Raw genomic sequence first — 19,093 nt, forward strand, 5'->3', positions numbered from 1 at the left:
CAGTTTTTTTGGGATGCTGAAAGTCATGCTGGATTGACACGTATTAATGTAAAACTAACATGCAAAACAGGCAACAACAAAAAACTTTGTGGCTCTGCCCTGAATGACTCGTCGCCACTGATTATCAGTACTAATTAGATTTCCTTGCTGAAGCCAACAGTTTCCCCCATAGGTGAAATTCATAGCCTGCTGTTGAAGATTATCTGTCACTGCCATCTCATCATTTCTGAATATGTGGAGGTAGCTGATGATAAAGGCTGCAGGAACAAATTGAGTGTAGAACATTTGATTACATTAGTTGTGCTCCTTGATCTCTGTTGATTTCCCCTAAATAAGATATTAAATGAATGACACATTCACATGCAAATCTTGTTTAAATCTTCAAAACCTAATTGAATATATTATCATATTTCCAGCTACATTTGGAAAGCTCATAATGAGTCAGATTTGCCAGTGTGGAGTAATTGCACCTTCTTGCCTTTGTGTAAGTGAGCAGAGCTTGTCTTTTTGTACTCTGAATCCCTTCTTTAAAAGAGCAGTGGAGGGTAGTACTTATGACGTTGGCTGTTTGCATCTTCTTTTCAAACAGACTAAATGAAAGTGTAAAAGTGATTACTCCAAGCAAGACACAAAAATAACTTTAAGTCTCAGATTTTTCTAAGGGAGTTTATTAGCTATTCACTGGTAATTACATATCATCATTGTGTCTTAATTCAGAGTCAGGTTTTTGAGTCTAAGAACTGTACCTCCCACCAAGTTTGTCTCAAGAGGGCTCTCTAGCTACAGAGGTTACCAAGGCAACTAACTGACTCCCACATGTCACCATTATGATCAATAATGGATAATGTAGGCTACAGAAATCTACGGGCTGAGAGACAAAATCTGATTCGAAAACTGTTGTATCATAACCTGTTTTTTATAAGAGATTTTAACTGACAAACCAAAATCAAACATATTTATGATTGGTGTAACAGTACTATCATATCATTTGAAACAGCAGAACATTTGTATTATTTCATGCACTGTTTGGAGTGCCATGAATACAGAGTTCACTGTGTGAATAATCTTTAAAGTGGTTTTAGCACTGTTGCTTTAAAACAAGGCATGCCATTAATTGTATGTTTACTTCATTGATTTCAGCATGGAGTTTTGGCCTCCTCTGGGGACTGGATCATGAGAAAGAGGTCTTACAGTGTATTGGTCTGGTGGGTGGTTTACCACTCTCTGGACACATGCACAGGATAATTGAATACCTTAAGCGGAGGTCAGTCGGTTTTCAACAGCATCTCCTTGTACCAATTAAGTAATACATCATAGCCTCTTACAGCTTCTGAAAACTATAAAAACAAAATACGTGTAGATCCCTGGCCATTGCCTGCTAAAAATGACAGGCTAAAGAGATTCATACATTTGACAGATGATAAAGATCAAGACACAATCTATTACTGAATGATACATTTCTATTATGTACAGTATGGGAGTTGTACAAGAAAATGCCCCAACATGTTGGTGGTGCTAAATAACCACAATCAATCACACAGGAGACAGATGGCTTAACAGCACCCAAAGTTATGAATCAACCGTATTTATAATGAGAAATTGTGAATAACTTGAGTTAACACAGGCCAATAGAATAATGTATTATATTCTCACTGTGGTGTGTAATTAATGCATTACCATGGAAAAAGGGAATTACTTGTCACCTCCACGGTTTGTAATGATATTCTTCATCAGCTCACTCACAGTTCAAGGTGCTGATATTTTTTCTTTTGTGAGGTTTTTAATCTGTATGGCAGCTAGAGCCACCCACGCCCAACATACAGCCTTATTACTCAACTGTGAAAATAGGGTCCAAAATACACAAACACTGTTGAGTGAATTAGTCAACTGAGGACATGCATGCAGAACTGTGTTATCATAATGACCTTTGCTACCATTTCTCAACAAAGATGCCTGTAAATGTTAGTTACCGAAAGGTTATGTGACACTGGACTGTTGAGCACAACCCGTAACTCATATTGGTAAAAATCTAGTAATTGCAGCTAGCTGGAAGCCTCTCTGTACATTGTATAATACAGTATCAAGGACAGGCTAGTGGTAAACAAACAGTCAAACATCAGGATGGGAAGAGCCTCTTACTTAGCTGTGATTTTCATCTGTTTGGTTTCCAGTAGCAAGATATCTGGTAGGTAGTGGAAACTTTGTCATACTAAATCTATTAATGGTGGTTCCACATGCGACTTGAAAAGGACAAAATATGTTGCAGCTCAAGGTTCTTGGTTGGTAGTTGTTTTCAGTGGTGAAAAAAGTACCCAATTGTCATACTTGAGTAAAAGTAAAGATACCTTAATTGAAAATGACTCAAGTAAAAGTAAAAGTCATCCAGTAAAATTCTACTTGAGTAAAAGTCTGAGTATTTGGTTTGAAATATACGTAAGTATCAAAAGTAAATGTAATTGCTAAAATACACTTAAGTATCAAAAGTAAAAGTATAAATAATTTCAAATTCCTTTTTTTTTTTAAGTTTACGGATAGCCAGGGGCACACTCAAACATTCAGACATAATTTACAAAAGAAGCCTGTGTGTCTAGTGAGTCCACCAGATCAGTGGCAGTAGGGATGACGAATGATATTCTGTTGATAAGTGCATGAATTGGACCATTTTCCTGTGCTGCTAAGCATTCAAAATGTAACGAGTACTTTTGGGTGTCAAAGAAAATGTATGAAGTAAAAAGTACATTCTTTTATTTAGGAATGTAGTGAAGTAAAAGTACAAGTTGTTCAAAATATAAATAGTAAAGTACAGATACCCCAAAGAATGACTTAAGTAGTACTTTTAAGTATTTTTACTTAAGTACTTTACACCACTGGTTGTGTTATACTGTAACACCACACTTTATTTTTCTCCACTCTCATTTCACATGTAATTTCATATTTTTCTTACAGGACAGTCATGTGAAGGAAAATGTGGTGGCAAATTAGAATCCTGTTCTTGCCATGCCACTTGTGTATCTCTGGAAAGCTGCTGTGCGGACTATGGGGAGTACTGTGTCGATGTCACTCCATATTCCGGATCAATATTTGGTGGAACTGACTTTGTTGTTCTCAAAGCAACTTTTAATGAGAGCTCCCAAATAATCTGCAGGTAGATGCAAAATACTTATTTCACTTCACTTACCTAACACATTGCTGAGTTTTACATTCTAAGTTCTGTGAATGTATGGCTGGTAGATATGCATATTAAATCTACTGAAAACTGTCTTTTTAATTGAAGGTTCAATGATGAAATCACAACGGTGGGCTATGTGGACACAGACAGCAGAGGCCACTGCATATCACCTCTACTGTATGAAACAGGGATGGTTCCTCTCCAGATCTCTACAGACAATGGTACAACCTTCACCAGACATGGAGCTTGGCTATCAGGTAGGGAGAGCCTATGCAGCACTGATATATGGCTGCTATTTATCACAAAATCCGACCAGATACACTTATTTCAAATGTGTCAATCAACCTTTCTTACCAACTTACAGTAAAATGCATTCATACTCCGTTTGTGTTTTTTAATCTACAGTCCATCCTGGAAAGGTAGATCCTAGTTTCAAAGCTACTATAATCAACGCAACCCAGTGGCAGTACTACGGCACCCCAAAAGTTGGAGGCCCGCTGGACATGACATGGAACACCTCACAGGTCAGAGCAGAAAAGGTCAACATAGAACTCTGGGGATACATGGAGAAAGGTGAGTAACAGCTAAGTCCTTCCAAAATATTTTGCAGTCAACTGCTGTCAGTGCATTTTTTTTATTTCACCTTTATTTAACCAGGTAGGTTCTCATTTACAACTGCGACCTGGCCAAGATAAAGCAAAGCAGTGCGACAAAAACAACAACACAGAGTTACACATAAACAAACGTACAGTCAATAAAATAATTAAAATATATGTACAGTGTGTGCAAATGTAGAAGAGTAGGGAGGTAGGCAATAAATAGGCTCTAGAGGCCTAAATAATTACTACTTAGCATTATTACTGGAATGATAGATGTGCAGATGATGATGTGCAAGTAGAGATACTGGGGTGCAAAAGAGCAAGAGGGTAAGTAATAATATGGGGATGAGGCAGCCGGAGGTGCTATTTACAGATTGGCTGTGTACAGGTACAGTGATCGGTAAACTGCTCAGACAGCTGATGTGTAAAGCTAGAGAGGGAGATATAAGACTCCAGCTTCAGAGGTTTTGCAATTCGTTCCAGTCATTGGCAGCAGAGAACTGGAAGGAAAGGCGGCCAAAGGAAGTTTTGGCTTTGGGGATGACCAGTGAAATATACCTGCTGGAGCGCGTGCTACGGGTGGGTGTTGCTATGGTGACCAGTGAGCTGAGATAAGGCAGGGTTTTACCTAGCAAAGACTGATAGATGACCTGGAGCCAGTGGGTTTGTCGACAGATATGTAGTAAGGGCCAGCCAACGAGAGCACACAGGTTGCAGTGGTGGATAGTATATGGGGCTTTGGAGATAAAACGGATGGCACTGTGACAGACTACATCCAGTTTGCTGAGTAGAGTGTTGGGGGCTATTTTGTAAATGACATCTCCGAAGTCAAGGATCGGTAGGATAGTCAGTTTTACGAGGGGATGTTTGGCGGCATAAGTAAAGGAGGCTTTGTTGTGAAATAGGAAGCCGATTCTAGATTTCATTTGGAGATGCTGAAAAACTTCTTAGGGATAGGCGTGCCGCTAGCGGGACACCAGCCGACAACATCCGGTGAAATTCGAGGGCGCACAATTCAAATAAATAATCGTAATATTAAACATTCATGAACATACACGTATCTTAAATCATTTAAAAGCTTAAATTATTGTTAATCTAACTGTGTTGCCCGATTTCAAATATGCTTTACGGCGAAAGCATACCATACGATTGTCTGAGGACGGCGCCCCTCATCAACATATTTTTCAACCAGCACAGGCTTCATAAAAAATCACAAATAGCGATTAAATAAATGACTTACTTCTGAAGATATTCCTCGGTTTGCAATTCCACGTGTCCCAGCTACAGCATGAATGGTTGTTTTTTCAGATAAAATCCTTCTTTATATCCCAAAAAGTCTGTTTAGTTGGCACCAATGATTTCAGTAATCCACTCGTTCAACATGCAGACATAGGAGTCCAAAAAGCTACCGCTAAACTTCGACCAAACAAATCAAACAACATTTCTATTGAATCCTCAGGTACTCTAAAATGTACATAAACTATAATATTTCATACGGAAAGTAGTATGTTCAATAGGAAAGGAAAATTAGTAAGCAAGCGCCCTCTCCCTCGCGCGCCGAAAGACTGATATTGTTCCGGTGCTCTTCTCACCAAAACTCCAAATCATTGCTTGTTTTTCAAAAAACAAGCCTGAAACCTTGAATAAAGACTGTTGACATCTAGTGTAAGCCATATGAATTACAATCTGTGAGACGGATTTACATAGAAACAATAGGTTTCCATTATAAGAGTCTGGGAGCTCAAAAAACAAACATTTCCGGTTGGATTTTCTTTGGATTTTTGCCTGCCATATCAATTCTGTTATAGTCTCAGATATTATTGTAACAGTTTAGAAACTTCGAAGTTTTTTCTATCCAATGCTACCAATTATATGCATATCCTGGCTTCTGGGCCTGAGTAACAGGCAGTTTACTTTGGGCAAGTCAGTCAGGCGGAAATTCACAAAACTAGACCCTATCTCTAAGATTACAGTCTAACCAGACACCTAGGTATTTGTAGTTGTCCACATATTCTAGGTCAGAACCGTCCAGAGTAGTGATGCTAGTCGGGTGGGAGGGTGCGGGCAGCAATCGGTTGAAGAGCATGCACTTAGTTTTACTAGTATTTAAAAGCAGTTGAAGTCCACGGAAAGAGTGTTGGGTGGCGTTGAAGCTCGTTTGGAGGTTTGTTAGCACAGTGTCCAAAGAAGGGCCCGATGTATACAGAATGGTGTCGTCTGCGTAGAGGTGGATCAGAGAATCACCAGCAGCAAGAACAACAACACTGATATTTACAGAGAAAAGTTTCGGCCCAAGAATTGAACCCTGTGGCACCCCCGTAGAGACTGCCAGAGGTCCGGACAACAGGCCCTCCGATTTGACACACTGAACTCTGTCTGAGAAGTAGTTGGTGAACCAGGCGAGGCAGTCATTTGAGAAGCCAAAGCTATTGAGTCTGCCGATAAGAATGCGGGATTGACAGAGTCGAAAGCCTTTGCCAGGTCGATGAAGACGGCTGCACAGTACTGTCTTTTATCGATGGCGGTTATGATATCGTTTAGGACATTGAGCCTGGCTGAGGTGCACCCATGACCAGCTCAGAAACCAGATTGCATAGTGGAGAAGGTACGGTGGGATTTGAAATGGTCGGTGATCTGTTTATTAACTTGGCTTTCGGAGATTTTAGAAAGGCAGGCAGGATGGATATAGGTCTATAACAGTTTGGGTCTAGAGTGTCTCCCCCTTTGAATTGGGGATGACCGCGGCAGCTTTCCAATCTTTGGGGATCTCAGACGATACGAAAGAGAGGTTGAATAGGCTAGTAATATGGGTTGCAACAATTTCTGCAGATAATTTTAGAAGGAGAGGGTCCAGATTGTCTAGCCCAGCTGATTTGTAGGGATCCAGCTGTCTGGATTTGGGTGAAGGAGAAGCAAGGGAGGGGGGGGGGGCAAGTTGCTGCAGGGGGTGCTGAGATGTTGGCCAATGTAGGGGTAGCCAGGTGAAAAGCATGGCCAGCCGCGGAAGAATGCTTATTGAAATGATCGATTTCGATTATTGTAGATTTATCGGTGGTGACAGTGTTTCCTATCCTCAGTGCAGTCGGCAGCTGGGAGGATGTGCTCTTATTCTCCATGGACTTTACAGTGTCCCAAAATGTTGGGAATTAGTGCTACAGGAAGCAAATTTCTGTTTGAAAAAGCTAGCCTTAGCTTTCCGAACTGACTGAATATATTGGTTCCTGACTTCCCTGAAAAGTTGCATATCACGGGGGCTATTCGATGCTAATGCAGAACGCCACAGGATGTTTTTGTGCTGTTCAAGGGCAGTCAAGTCTGGGGTGAACCAAGGGCTATGTCTGTTCTTAGTTCTACATTTTTTGAAAGGGGAATGCTTAATTAAGCTGGAGAGGAAAGCACTTTTGAAGAGCAACCAGGCATGCTCTACTGACGGGATGAGGTCAATATCCTTCCAGGATACCGGGCCAGGTCGATTAGAAAGGCCTGCTCAATGAAGTGTTTTACGGAGCGTTTGGCAGTGATGAGGCAGGCAATGAGGCAGTGATCGCTGAGATCCTGGTTGAAGACAGCAGAGTTGTATTTAGAGGGCAAGTTGGTCAGGATGATATAGCCCATGGTTACTGATTTAGGGTTGTACCTGGTAGGTTCCTTGATGATTTGTGTGGGATTGAGGGCATCTAGCTTAGATTGTAGGACGGCCGGAGTGTTAAGCATGTCCCAGTTTAGGTCACCTAACAGTACGAACTCTGAAGATAGATGGGGGGGGGGGGACGAACAATTCACATATGGTGTCCAGGGCACAACTGGGGTCCGAGGGGGGTCTATAACAAGCGGCAACGCTGAGAGACTTGTTTCTGGAAAGGTGGATTTTTAAAAGCTCGAATTGTTTGGGCACAGATGTGGATAGAATGACAGAACTCTGCAGGCTATCTCTGCAGTAGATTGCAACTCCGCCCCCTTTGGCAGTTGTATCTTGTCGGAAAATGTTACAGTCAGGGATAGAAATTTCAGGACTTTTGGCATTCCAAGGATACTCACTGATTTTTCATGTCATAGGGGATCCCTACTCAGAGTCCTGGCAGGGTAAATGGGAGTACCTGTACTCTCTTGGGAGGGACCAGCCTAACAGTGGTGCCTTTAGATTTGTGCCCAAGACAGCAGGGAAGCCTTTCTCAGACTGGGAGGTCGGCTGTCTACGCATCAGCCCCAGTACTCACCCAGATGGAACATGGTACGTCAAAAGACTCGACACACTCATATTTAAACTGATAACAAAAAAAACATACAGCATTTTTTGCAGCACAACCTACCAGTGGGGGAAAAAGTACCCAAGTGTCCTACTAAAAGTAAAGATACCTAAAAGAAAATGACTCAAGTAAAAGTGAATGTCACCCAGTAAAATACTACTTGAGTAAAAGTCTAAAAGTATTTGGTTTTTAATATACTTAAGTATCAAAAGTAATTGGAATTGCTCAAATATACTTAAGTATTGAAAGTAAAAGTAAAAGTATGAATCTATATTAAGCAAACCAGACGGCCACATTTTCTAGTTTTTGTATTTACGGATAGCCAGGGGAACACTTCAACACTCAGACATCATGTATAAACGCAACAGAGGCAATAGGGATGACCTGGGATTTTCTCTTGATAAGTGCATCAATTTTACAATTTTCCTGTCTTGCTAGCCATTCAAAATGTAACGAGTACTTTTGGGTGTCAGAGAAAATGTATGGAGTAAAAAGTATGTCATTTTCTTTAGAGATGTAGTGAAGTTAAAGTATAAATGGTAAAGTAACGTACAGATACCCCCAAAAACTACTTAAGTAGTACTTTAAAGTATTTTTATGTAAGTACTTTACACCATTGGAACCTACTATACTTGGAGGACATATTGTTGTAACTGCGCTAGCTACCTAGTCATAAACCACATACATGTTGTTGTAACTGCCCTAGCTACCTAGTCATAAACCGCATACATGTTGTTGTAACTGCCCTAGCTACCTAGTCATAAACCACATACATGTTGTTGTAACTGCCCTAGCTACCTAGTCATAAACCACATACATGTTGTTGTAACTGCGCTAGCTACCTAGTCATAAACCACATACATGTTGTTGTAACTGCGCTAGCTACCTAGTCATAAACCACATACATGTTGTTGTAACTGCCCTAGCTACCTAGTCATAAACCACATACATGTTGTTGTAACTGCCCTAGCTACCTAGTCATAAACCACATACATGTTGTTGTAACTGCGCTAGCTACCTAGTCATAAACCGCATACATGTTGTTGTAACTGCCCTAGCTACCTAGTCATAAACCACATACATGTTGTTATAACTGCGCTAGCTACCTAGTCATAAACCACATACATGTTGTTGTAACTGCGCTAGCTACCTAGTCATAAACCACATACATGTTGTTGTAACTGAGCTAGCTACCTAGTCATAAACCACATACATGTTGTTGTAACTGAGCTAGCTACCTAGTCATAAACCACATACATGTTGTTGTAACTGAGCTAGCTACCTAGTCATAAACCACATACATGTTGTTGTAACTGCGCTAGCTACCTAGTCATAAACCATATACATGTTGTTTTAACTTAGCTAGCTACCTAGTCATAAACCACATAAATGTTGTTGTAACTGAGCTAGCTACCTAGTCATAAACCACATACATGTTGTTATAACTGAGCTAGCTACCTAGTCATAAACCACATACATGTTGTTGTAACTGCGCTAGCTACCTAGTCATAAACCACATACATGTTGTTGTAACTGCGCTAGCTACCTAGTCATAAACCACATACATGTTGTTGTAACTGCCCTAGCTACCTAGTCATAAACCACATACATATTGTTGTAACTTCGCTAGCTACCTAGTCATAAACCACATACATGTTGTTGTAACTGCGCTAGCTACCTAATCATAAACCACATACATATTGTTGTAACTGCGCTAGCTACCTAGTCATAAACCGCATACATGTTGTTGCAACTGCGCTAGCTACCTAGTCATAAACCACATACATGTTGTTGTAACTGCCCTAGCTACCTAGTCATAAACCACATACATGTTGTTGTAACTGCCCTAGCTACCTAGTCATAAACCACATACATGTTGTTGTAACTGCGCTAGCTACCTAGTCATAAACCACATACATGTTGTTGTAACTGCGCTAGCTACCTAGTCATAAACCACATACATGTTGTTGTAACTGCCCTAGCTACCTAGTCATAAACCACATACATATTGTTGTAACTGCCCTAGCTACCTAGTCATAAACCACATACATGTTGTTGTAACTGAGCTAGCTACCTAGTCATAAACCACATACATGTTGTTGTAACTGCCCTAGCTACCTAGTCATAAACCTGATACATGTTGTTGTAACTGCGCTAGCTACCTAGACATAAACCACATACATGTTGTTGTAACTGCGCTAGCTACCTAGTCATAAACCACATACATGTTGTTGTAACTGCCCTAGCTACCTAGTCATAAACCACATACATGTTGTTGTAACTGCGCTAGCTACCTAGTCATAAACCACATACATGTTGTTGTAACTGCGCTAGCTACCTAGTCATAAACCACATACATGTTGTTGTAACTGCGCTAGCTACCTAGTCATAAACCACATACATATTGTTGTAACTGCGCTAGCTACCTAGTCATAAACCACATACATGTTGTTGTAACTGCCCTAGCTACCTAGTCATAAACCACATACATGTTGTTATAACTGCGTTAGCTGTCTCCGTGATATGAATGTCCTATAGGAATGTCCAGGCAGTGTGGACTGAGGACCATGCTCTAGCCTGGCATCTGGAGGACAAGTTCAGGCAGGACTCAGCCGTCTGGGCACTGGATAAGTGTAAAGCCTGGGACCAGCTGGAGGAGACACTGCCAGACTTCCTCTCTGAAATTATTGACTGTCCATGCACACTGGCTCAGGCTAGAGCAGACACTGGGAGGTTTCATGTAAGTCAAAGCAGTAAACTATGGTATAGATGTAGGATCTTAATTTGATCACCATGTTGCAGGAGAATTGTCCACGTATTTGAGGTTTAAAAATGCTTCTGAAGTTTCAAATAAAATAAAATTGTATTTGTCACATGCGCCGAATATAACAGGTGTAGACCTTACAGTGAAATACTTACTTACAAGCCCTTAACTAACAGTGCAGTTTTAAGAAAATACAACCCCCCAAAAAGTAAGAGAAAATAATAACAAATAATTAAAGAGCAGCAGTAAATAACAATAACGGGGCTATATGCAGGGGGTACCGGTACAGAGTCAATGTGCGATGGCACCGGTGTCGAGGTAATTGAGGTAATATGTACATGGTAGGTAGAGTTATTAAAGTGACTATGCATATATAATGAGAGAGTAGCAGCAGCATAGAAGAGGGTGGGGGGGCAATGCAAAAAGTCTACTAGTCAACTACAGGTAAAAGAGGACCGAGCACGCCCCCATTCTCATCAACGGGGCTGCAGTGGAGCAGGTTGAGAGCTTCAAGATTCTTGGTGTCCACATCACCAACAAACTAACATGGTCCAAGCACACCATGACAGTCGTGAAGAGGGCACGACAAAACCTATTCCCCCTCAGGAGACTGAAAAGATTTGGCATGGCTCTTCAGATCCTCAAAAGGTTCTACAGCTGCACCATCGAGAGCATCCTGACTGGTTGCATCACTGCCTGGTATGGCAACTGCTCGGCTTCTGACCGCAAGGCACTACAGAGGGTAGTGTGAACGGCCCAGTACATCACTGGGGCCAAGCTTCCTGCCATCCAGGACCTCTATACCAGGCAGTGTCAGAGGAAGGCCCTAAAAATTGTCAAAGACTCCAGCCACCCTAGTCATAGACTGTTCTCTCTGCTACCGCACGGCAAGCGGTACCGGAGTGCCAAGTCTAGGTCCAAGAGGCTTCTAAACAGCTTCTACCCCCAAGCCATAAGACTCCTGAACATCTAGTCAAATGACTACCCAGACTATTTGCATTGCCCCCCTCCCCTCTCCACACCACTGCCACTCTCTGTTGTCATCTATGCATAGTCACTTTAATATTAACTCTACCTACATGTACATACTACCTCAACTAACCGGTGTCCCCGCACATTGACTCTGTACCGGCACCCCCCTGTATATATTGTTATTTTTTACTGCTGCTCTTCAATTACTTGTTACTTTTATCTCTTATTCTTATCCCTATTTTTTGAAACTGCAATGTTGGTTAGGGGCTCGTAAGTAAGCATTTCACTGTAAGGTCTACACCTGTGGTATTCGGCGCATATGACTAATAACATTTGATTTGATGAGTCGTCCCTGGTCGTGCAGTCATGAGTGAACAGGGAGTACAGGAGGGGACTGAGCACGCGCCTGTGTTGGGGATCAGCGTAGTCAATGAATAGCATTCTCACATAGGTGTTCCTTTTGTCCAGGTGTGAAAGGGCAGTGTGGAATGCAATAGAGATTGCATCATCTGTGGGTCTGTTGGTGCGGTATGCAAATTGGACTGGGTCTATGGTTTCTGGGATAATGATGTTAATGTGAGCCATGACCAAACTTTTAAGGCATTTTATGGCTACAGACGTGAGTGCTACGGGTCGGTAGTCATTTAGGCATTTTACCTTGGTGTTCTTAGGCACAGGGACTATGATGGTCTGCTTGAAGCATGTTTGTATTACAGACTCAGACAGGGAGAGGTTGAAAATGTCAGTGAAGACACATGCCAGTTGGGCAGCGCATGCTCGGAGTACACGTCCTGGTAATCCGTCTGGCTCTGCGGCCTTGTGAATTTTGACCTGTTTTAAGGTCTTACCCACATCGGCTGCGGAGAGCGTGATCAGACTTGATTTTCCCACACGAAGAATGTATCAACCTCTATAAATATGTCCATTAATTACAATCCACATAATTCACATTTCCTGTTGCTGCAGGATTATTTTCCTGCTGTAGCAACTGGCACAAATTAAGATCCTACACCTAAGATCCTACACCTGTACCTTGTACCTTATTATGTTTGTGCTCCCAACAGTGCAGGCACAGCTTACATACAGTATTGCTTTACATGTATAATAGATACCAGTAAAGGAAAAGAGTATGATACAGTTTGCTTTGTGCATTTTAATTGATGCTTTCCCTTTCACCCACAGACAGATTATGGCTGTGATATAGAGAAGGGGAGTGTGTGTACCTACCACCCAGGAAGTGTGCACTGTGTGCGGGCCATACAAGCCAGGTAAGTCCCATAACAATCTAATGATTTGTCAGTCATTAAGAGTCCTCAAGGCCTATTTGGATCCTGTGTTTCATATTCACTGTTGACAGCCCCAAGTTTGCAGCAGGACAGCAGTGTTGCTATGACCACACGGGGGCCCAGGTTTTGACAGATGACTCCATTGGCGGGAGTACCCCAGACAGAGCCCATGACTGGGGCTCACCCCCATTTGTAAAGCCCCCCAGAGTCCCTGGGTTCTCCCACTGGCTCTACGACGTCCTCAGCTTCTACTACTGCTGCCTGTGGTCTGACAACTGTCACTACTACTTCAAACGCAGACCCTCCAGTGACTGCAGGACCTACCAAGTACCCAAAGCAGGTGAGAAAATGGCTCTGGCCTATAGTGTGACTGTCTGATTCATGACATTACAGCTGTCTGAACATAATATTATACAGTGTCTAAAATGTAGATATTTTTTTCTGTTATTTATTATTGTTTCAATGTCATTTTAGAATAATTTATAATAATGGTATTGGATTTTTTATCACTAGGTGTGATGTTTGGAGACCCCCACTTCATAACATTTGATGGCGTCAGTTACTCCTTCAATGGAAAGGGGGAATACACCATTATGGTCTCAGAAAGCAAGGAACTGACAATACAGGGCAGAACAGAGCCGGTAATACTGACAAATGGTGAGTTTTTAAGAAAACCTATAGTTAGAATGAAAGAGACAAGAAATTCAGAGGATCTCAGTTGACCTCAAATTTTGGCAAATTATTATTACATTGATTATTATTCCTAAACATTAATTTCACAGGCAGCATGGTGAAAGCAACAAAGCTGTCAGCGGTTGCCATGAGAGAGGGGACCTCTGACATCATTGAGGTGCGACTCGGCAACCCTCAGGACCACCTACAGGTGCTGCAGAACCAAACCTCCCTCTCCTTCTCTGAGCAGAGCTGGATGGATCTGAAGGGTGAGACCTTGGGCTTTTTTAATTGACCTTTGGATTCATGGAAGAGCTATTGTTTTCATAAATTAATCAATGCAGTGGAGAGATAATGCAGCAGAGATAAGGCTGAGCTGGCTCACTGGTGAAGAGATATAAGGGCTGTCTATGCCCTTGTGAAATTACTAACAGATATTTACAACTGCTTTAAAGTCCTAGCTTCCCTGCGTAAAGAGAATGATTCAACTTTCATTTCAAGTTCAAATGTTTGACAGCAGTATTCACCAAGTCTGCACTGAGCTGTAAATGTGGATGTAGAATCTAGAATGGAGATTCTATTTTCTAAAATGTCAACCAGATAAGATAAGAAAAATATGCAATTCTAAGATATGGATCTATCATACTTATTTTCCAGGTGTGTTTGTATTTTCACCCAACCCTACAAATGTGACTGTCATGTTCCCCTCTGGAGCTGGAGTGGAACTGAGACTGAGAGGGGGAACCATGACAACCACAGTGCTTCTACCGGAGGTGTTTAAGGATTTTACCCGTGGACTGTTAGGAAAGATGAACGGTGATCCCAAAGATGACCTGGTTACCAGTGATGGTCAGACTGAGTCTGATCAAGGCAATGCAGAGGGGCTGTTTAATTTCGGGGCAAGCTGTGAGTAAATACAAAGTCTGCATCTAATTAATATCATACATGTTCTCCAGACAGATTACAGAGATATTGTTAATTACTAACTAAGGTTCAGTGTACTCATAATGCAATTGCACACAGTTGTCATGTGCACAACAAATGCAGTCAATACATTTTTTACTCAGTAAAAATATGCTTTAACTTAAATTTTTCCAGGGGCTATATTGAACGAGTCCACGCTCTTCACGTACGATTCGGAACACTTGTTGAACTCATATCTCCATGCTCCAAAACACGACGCCAGTTTCCGTCCAGTGTTTTCCATCCCTGAGGATCCAAATGATCCTCTCGGCAGTCAGGCCTCTGAGCTGTGCTCTGGAGAGGGCTCTCTGTACTGTAGGTACAACAAGCATGGATCAGAGGAATCTAGCCAGACATCTGCCATCCTCTGTTATCACACACAGGACACTGAGACACTATACTTTTTTATAGCTAAAGAGACAATGTTCTCTTCTGTTTATTGCTTGAAATATCTCATCATAATTGCATTGTAGATATGATACGCTGATGGCTCGTAGTCTGGAGATGGGCAATGCCACCAGGGTATCTTTTCAGAGCCACAGGTCTGTAGTGGAGGATCTAGAGCCAGGTAGGTAACCTACTGTATAACAAAATAACAATGAACATAAGCACATTTGCACCATTAGTCATAGAATTAATATAGCAGAAAATTAAGCCCATCTTATCTCATTCTCTACAGTGGTGTCCTGTGGCTGGCTTTCTCCACCCACAAATGGAAAGAAGGAGGGGACCAGATATTTACAGGGAGCTGTGGTGAAGCTGTCCTGTGACTCTGGCTATGTCCTCTGGGGGTCAGAGGAGCACACATGCCTGGGGACTGGTCAATGGTCTGGTGAAACCACGACCTGTGTGGCTGGTATGGACCATTTCTGAAATCAACAGCAAAATTCTATGCTACTGGTTTGAATCATCGCTGAAATCAACAGCAACATGATATACGCTCCTGGTATGTAGGAAATACCAGTACGAAAAAGTATGAAAATGTATTGTGGCAGACCAGGGGGTTGGGTCAAAAGCTCAGATTCAAAGGTATTTATTAAAATAATAGTCCAAAAGAAAAGAATGGGTCTCCCCCATGAGACCCTCTCCGGGATACCGTCTTCTGGGCCTTGCTGTATCCTGTGGAGATCAAAAACTGAACCCTATCCTTACCTCTGGTACTATCCCCAACTATACGGGAGTCCTTTCTTCCCCCAGTCTCTTCCCTGTGTGCTGCCTTTCTGGCAGCTTTATGGGACTTGTACAGCTGTACAGCAATCAGCCCTTGATTACTCACCAATCCCCAATCAGCCCCAATTAGTCCTGGCCGGAGAGCCAACGAGATCTGGCCTCATGATGTATACTCCGTCTGTCACCAGGCCTCGACGAGTCTCCCCCTGGTGGCTGACCTGCTGTACGCCACAGTATGCACTCACTATTGGAAGTCGCTCTGAATAAGAGTGTCTGCTAAATGACAAAAATGTAAATGTAAAAATGTATTTATCATCGCTGAAATCAACAGCAAAATGCTCTATAATTCTGGTAAAAATGATCACTAAAATCAACAGCAAAATGCTCTATAATTCTGGTAAAAATGATCACTAAAATCAACAGCAAAATGCTCTATAATTCTAGTAACAAATAATCACTAAAACGTTACTGCAAAATGAAATCAATATTGGCTGAGGATCAATATCATGGGTTTATTGCCAGTGAGGTCACATCAACTTTACCATGCTTAATGTTTGAAATCAGTTGCTTTTTTATGTACGGCGTGTTCTGTCTTCCTTTGATTTCCCAAAATTATTTAAAAAATCATAACTTCACCACTGATACATGTGCTTTGTTTAAACCCCTTTTACAATCCCTCCACTAATACTGTTGACATTAGTTGGCAGGGACAGATATGGTGGGCATATTGCTATGGCAATGAGACCAGACTGTGAATTTGAATCATCACATACAGTATAATTGACAAAATGATTGAAATATTCATAGCATAGGCTAGCTACAGTACTGTTATGTTACTGAAGGATGCTGTAGCCACTATACTATTATTTACAGTGCGTGAGCCCCCCATCATGAATAACATAGGGATGAAATTGAGTATCTGAAAATCAAAGGTTTGCATTCTCCTTTTTGACTGTGGACAAGCTGATAATGGCTCCTCCTTTATCGAAAAGGGAAGCATTTCAAAGCCCTTTACAACTCTCTCTCAACAAAATGATTTATCTTTCCCTCTAAAGCCACACTTAAATTACAGTATATGCTCTTTGTTTTGCAGATAATCTCAAGGGAATTGTGGTTGGTTCAGTTATTGGAGCACTAGCATTAATCCTAATGATAGTAACACTCATAATTAACAGCAGACAACATAAAAGGTAGGGTATAGTGATCTTCAGTGCCTTACATTTTTGTTTACACACTTCCTCTGAAAAATACACATTTTACACTATACATGTACCTTCAAGGTTGTGAGCTCAATGCTACAGCAGTTAAACATGTCTGTTTTCTTATTTTTCTGTTCAGAGAAACTGCAGCGTCTGCTGTGTCAGATGATGGACAAGATCAGATCAGTGTGGTTTTCTAATAGACATTCTGCAGGATCCATAGAATAGTTGGTTTAAGAATACCAGCACAGAGAATGACTGTGTCACAGAAAGCCTTTCAGTAAACTTCATTACTAGGCTATATTCTTCAATAGACACACTCCATATATGTTTGTATGTAACCCACCTTTGCATAAAGGACTCAGATATGTCTCAAGGTTAGAGTTGCAAACATATACATTTGTTCTACTGCTGATAGTGAAAGTAGAGTTAATTGCACCACAATGTATCTAGTTATATGGCAAAACACAATACCTGTTGACTTAAAACAGTACTGTACCTAATGACATGCATATATCCACACTTCTAACTCTGTAATGCAAAATATGAATGTATGGCATGTAATAATATCAGCAATGAAATTTATGATATCTCTTCCACTACCATACTAATAAATGGTATCACTGTACACTCACGGTACTGATTGAGTCAGGTGTGAGGTTCATTGTTTGAATTATTTATGACAGATGTTTTATTTATGACAGATGTTTGGGGCTTTGTTTGAGCCAAGGTTATTATAGTTTTGTGTTTAATATTAATTTTTAAACACAAAACTATAATCTTTTTTTTTCTTCTATTAGTTGTCATATTTTCATTTGAAATTCAGTTTAGTTTCAGTTAAATAAGGTTTTTATTTAGTTTAAGTTTTATAGAAATATTTATATATTATATTATATTATTTCATTTCCATTTTAGTTTTAGTGTTAGGGACAGAAAGTAGCCTATGCATGGGAGGCCAGGAGCCATTTACTGTATAGTTGTATAAGTTTTGTATTTTTGGGGATGTCACTTCTTTCACTTCTGTGGTGCAGTAATGCATTTGGTGATGGGTCAGATCTTAGGTTAGGTTTAAAGGTAGACTCAGTGAGATGACGTCGATGCACAAAGTGAATAGTTTCCGCAACAACCAGGAGCGTTGAGGCGCAAGGCTAAACTTCTCTGTTGTTTTGGTCCAGTAGCTACCACGTTGTAGTAGAGTGAAGCACACCCGTACACATGGTGTGAGAGCAAAGTCTTGCATTGTGCTCATGTTCAAGCTGATCACTTTTGCCAAGTCGGTGACTTTTCAAAGTGTGTTGCATTCTGGGGACTTGCGCCTACATATCAACTGCATAAACTTGACAAAAATCATGTGCCCAAAAGGTCATCAAGTTTTGACTGCAGTCGACTGCGAGTTTCTGCTGTTGCTCTTCACCAACTTCATCCTGCAGCCATCGCCTGCATTGTGGAAAGCTCTTTAGTCAATCAATCATTAGGGTGTTTTTATATGACCCACGCGTGAGCAAAGACATGACTGAAACAGGAACCAATTTACCTTGATTTATGTGTACAGTGGAAATGGGGTTTAGATACAGTGCATGTTTATTTCGACAATGGCAACACTGCCATGTTGCTTTTGGGAAACTACATTATACATTAATGTCCAACTTAACGCTTACGCAGATGCACCTTCTTCGACTTCATTCCTCCACTTTCATCTAGAGTCGGTTGATTTAGACTTACCACTCAAACGCAACCAATATCTGCGGTGCTGCTCGTTGGCAACGTCATCTCATTGAATCTACCTTTAAATTATAAAGTTAATCTTAATGTGACCCGCCAGATTCAGAAGCTTGAAAACCCCTTTGGAAAACCTATTAAATTTTTTACCCCTCCCCAAAAAAATAGAACTGAACATAATTCAGGATCGTTTTTTATTCCAGTTCATTTTGGAGTCAAAGATAATAGTTTCAGTATAGTTAACGTTTTTCTAATGGGTTTGTTCATTATTTTATTTCAGTTTACTAGATTGTTTTTTCATGATTAGTTTTCATTTTAGTTTCAGTTGAGCTG

General features: G+C 41.0%; 1 protein-coding gene across 2 annotated transcripts; it reads left to right on the top strand.

The window, feature by feature from the left end:
* Positions 1-1,954: 1,954 nt before the first annotated feature.
* Positions 1,955-17,680, top strand: LOC139536185 (sushi domain-containing protein 2-like). 2 transcript variants are annotated; one of them, XM_071336489.1, is made up of 16 exons: positions 1,955-2,185; positions 2,947-3,145; positions 3,275-3,426; positions 3,575-3,742; positions 7,825-7,999; positions 10,554-10,755; positions 12,934-13,019; positions 13,109-13,377; positions 13,551-13,694; positions 13,820-13,978; positions 14,367-14,615; positions 14,808-14,991; positions 15,146-15,240; positions 15,352-15,528; positions 16,936-17,032; positions 17,181-17,680. In XM_071336489.1, the coding sequence occupies exons 1-16, from the start codon at positions 2,122-2,124 to the stop codon at positions 17,239-17,241; spliced, it is 2,481 nt and encodes an 826-aa protein (XP_071192590.1). In that variant the 5' UTR covers positions 1,955-2,121; the 3' UTR covers positions 17,242-17,680. The 2 variants fall into 2 exon arrangements, 1 of the variants encoding a protein (XP_071192590.1); XR_011667268.1 differs by lacking the exon at positions 17,181-17,680 and having other exon boundaries at positions 15,352-15,618.
* Positions 17,681-19,093: the final 1,413 nt, after the last annotated feature.

The sequence above is a fragment of the Salvelinus alpinus genome, chromosome 1, assembly GCF_045679555.1.
Source record: "Salvelinus alpinus chromosome 1, SLU_Salpinus.1, whole genome shotgun sequence".
NCBI lineage: Eukaryota > Metazoa > Chordata > Actinopteri > Salmoniformes > Salmonidae > Salvelinus > Salvelinus alpinus.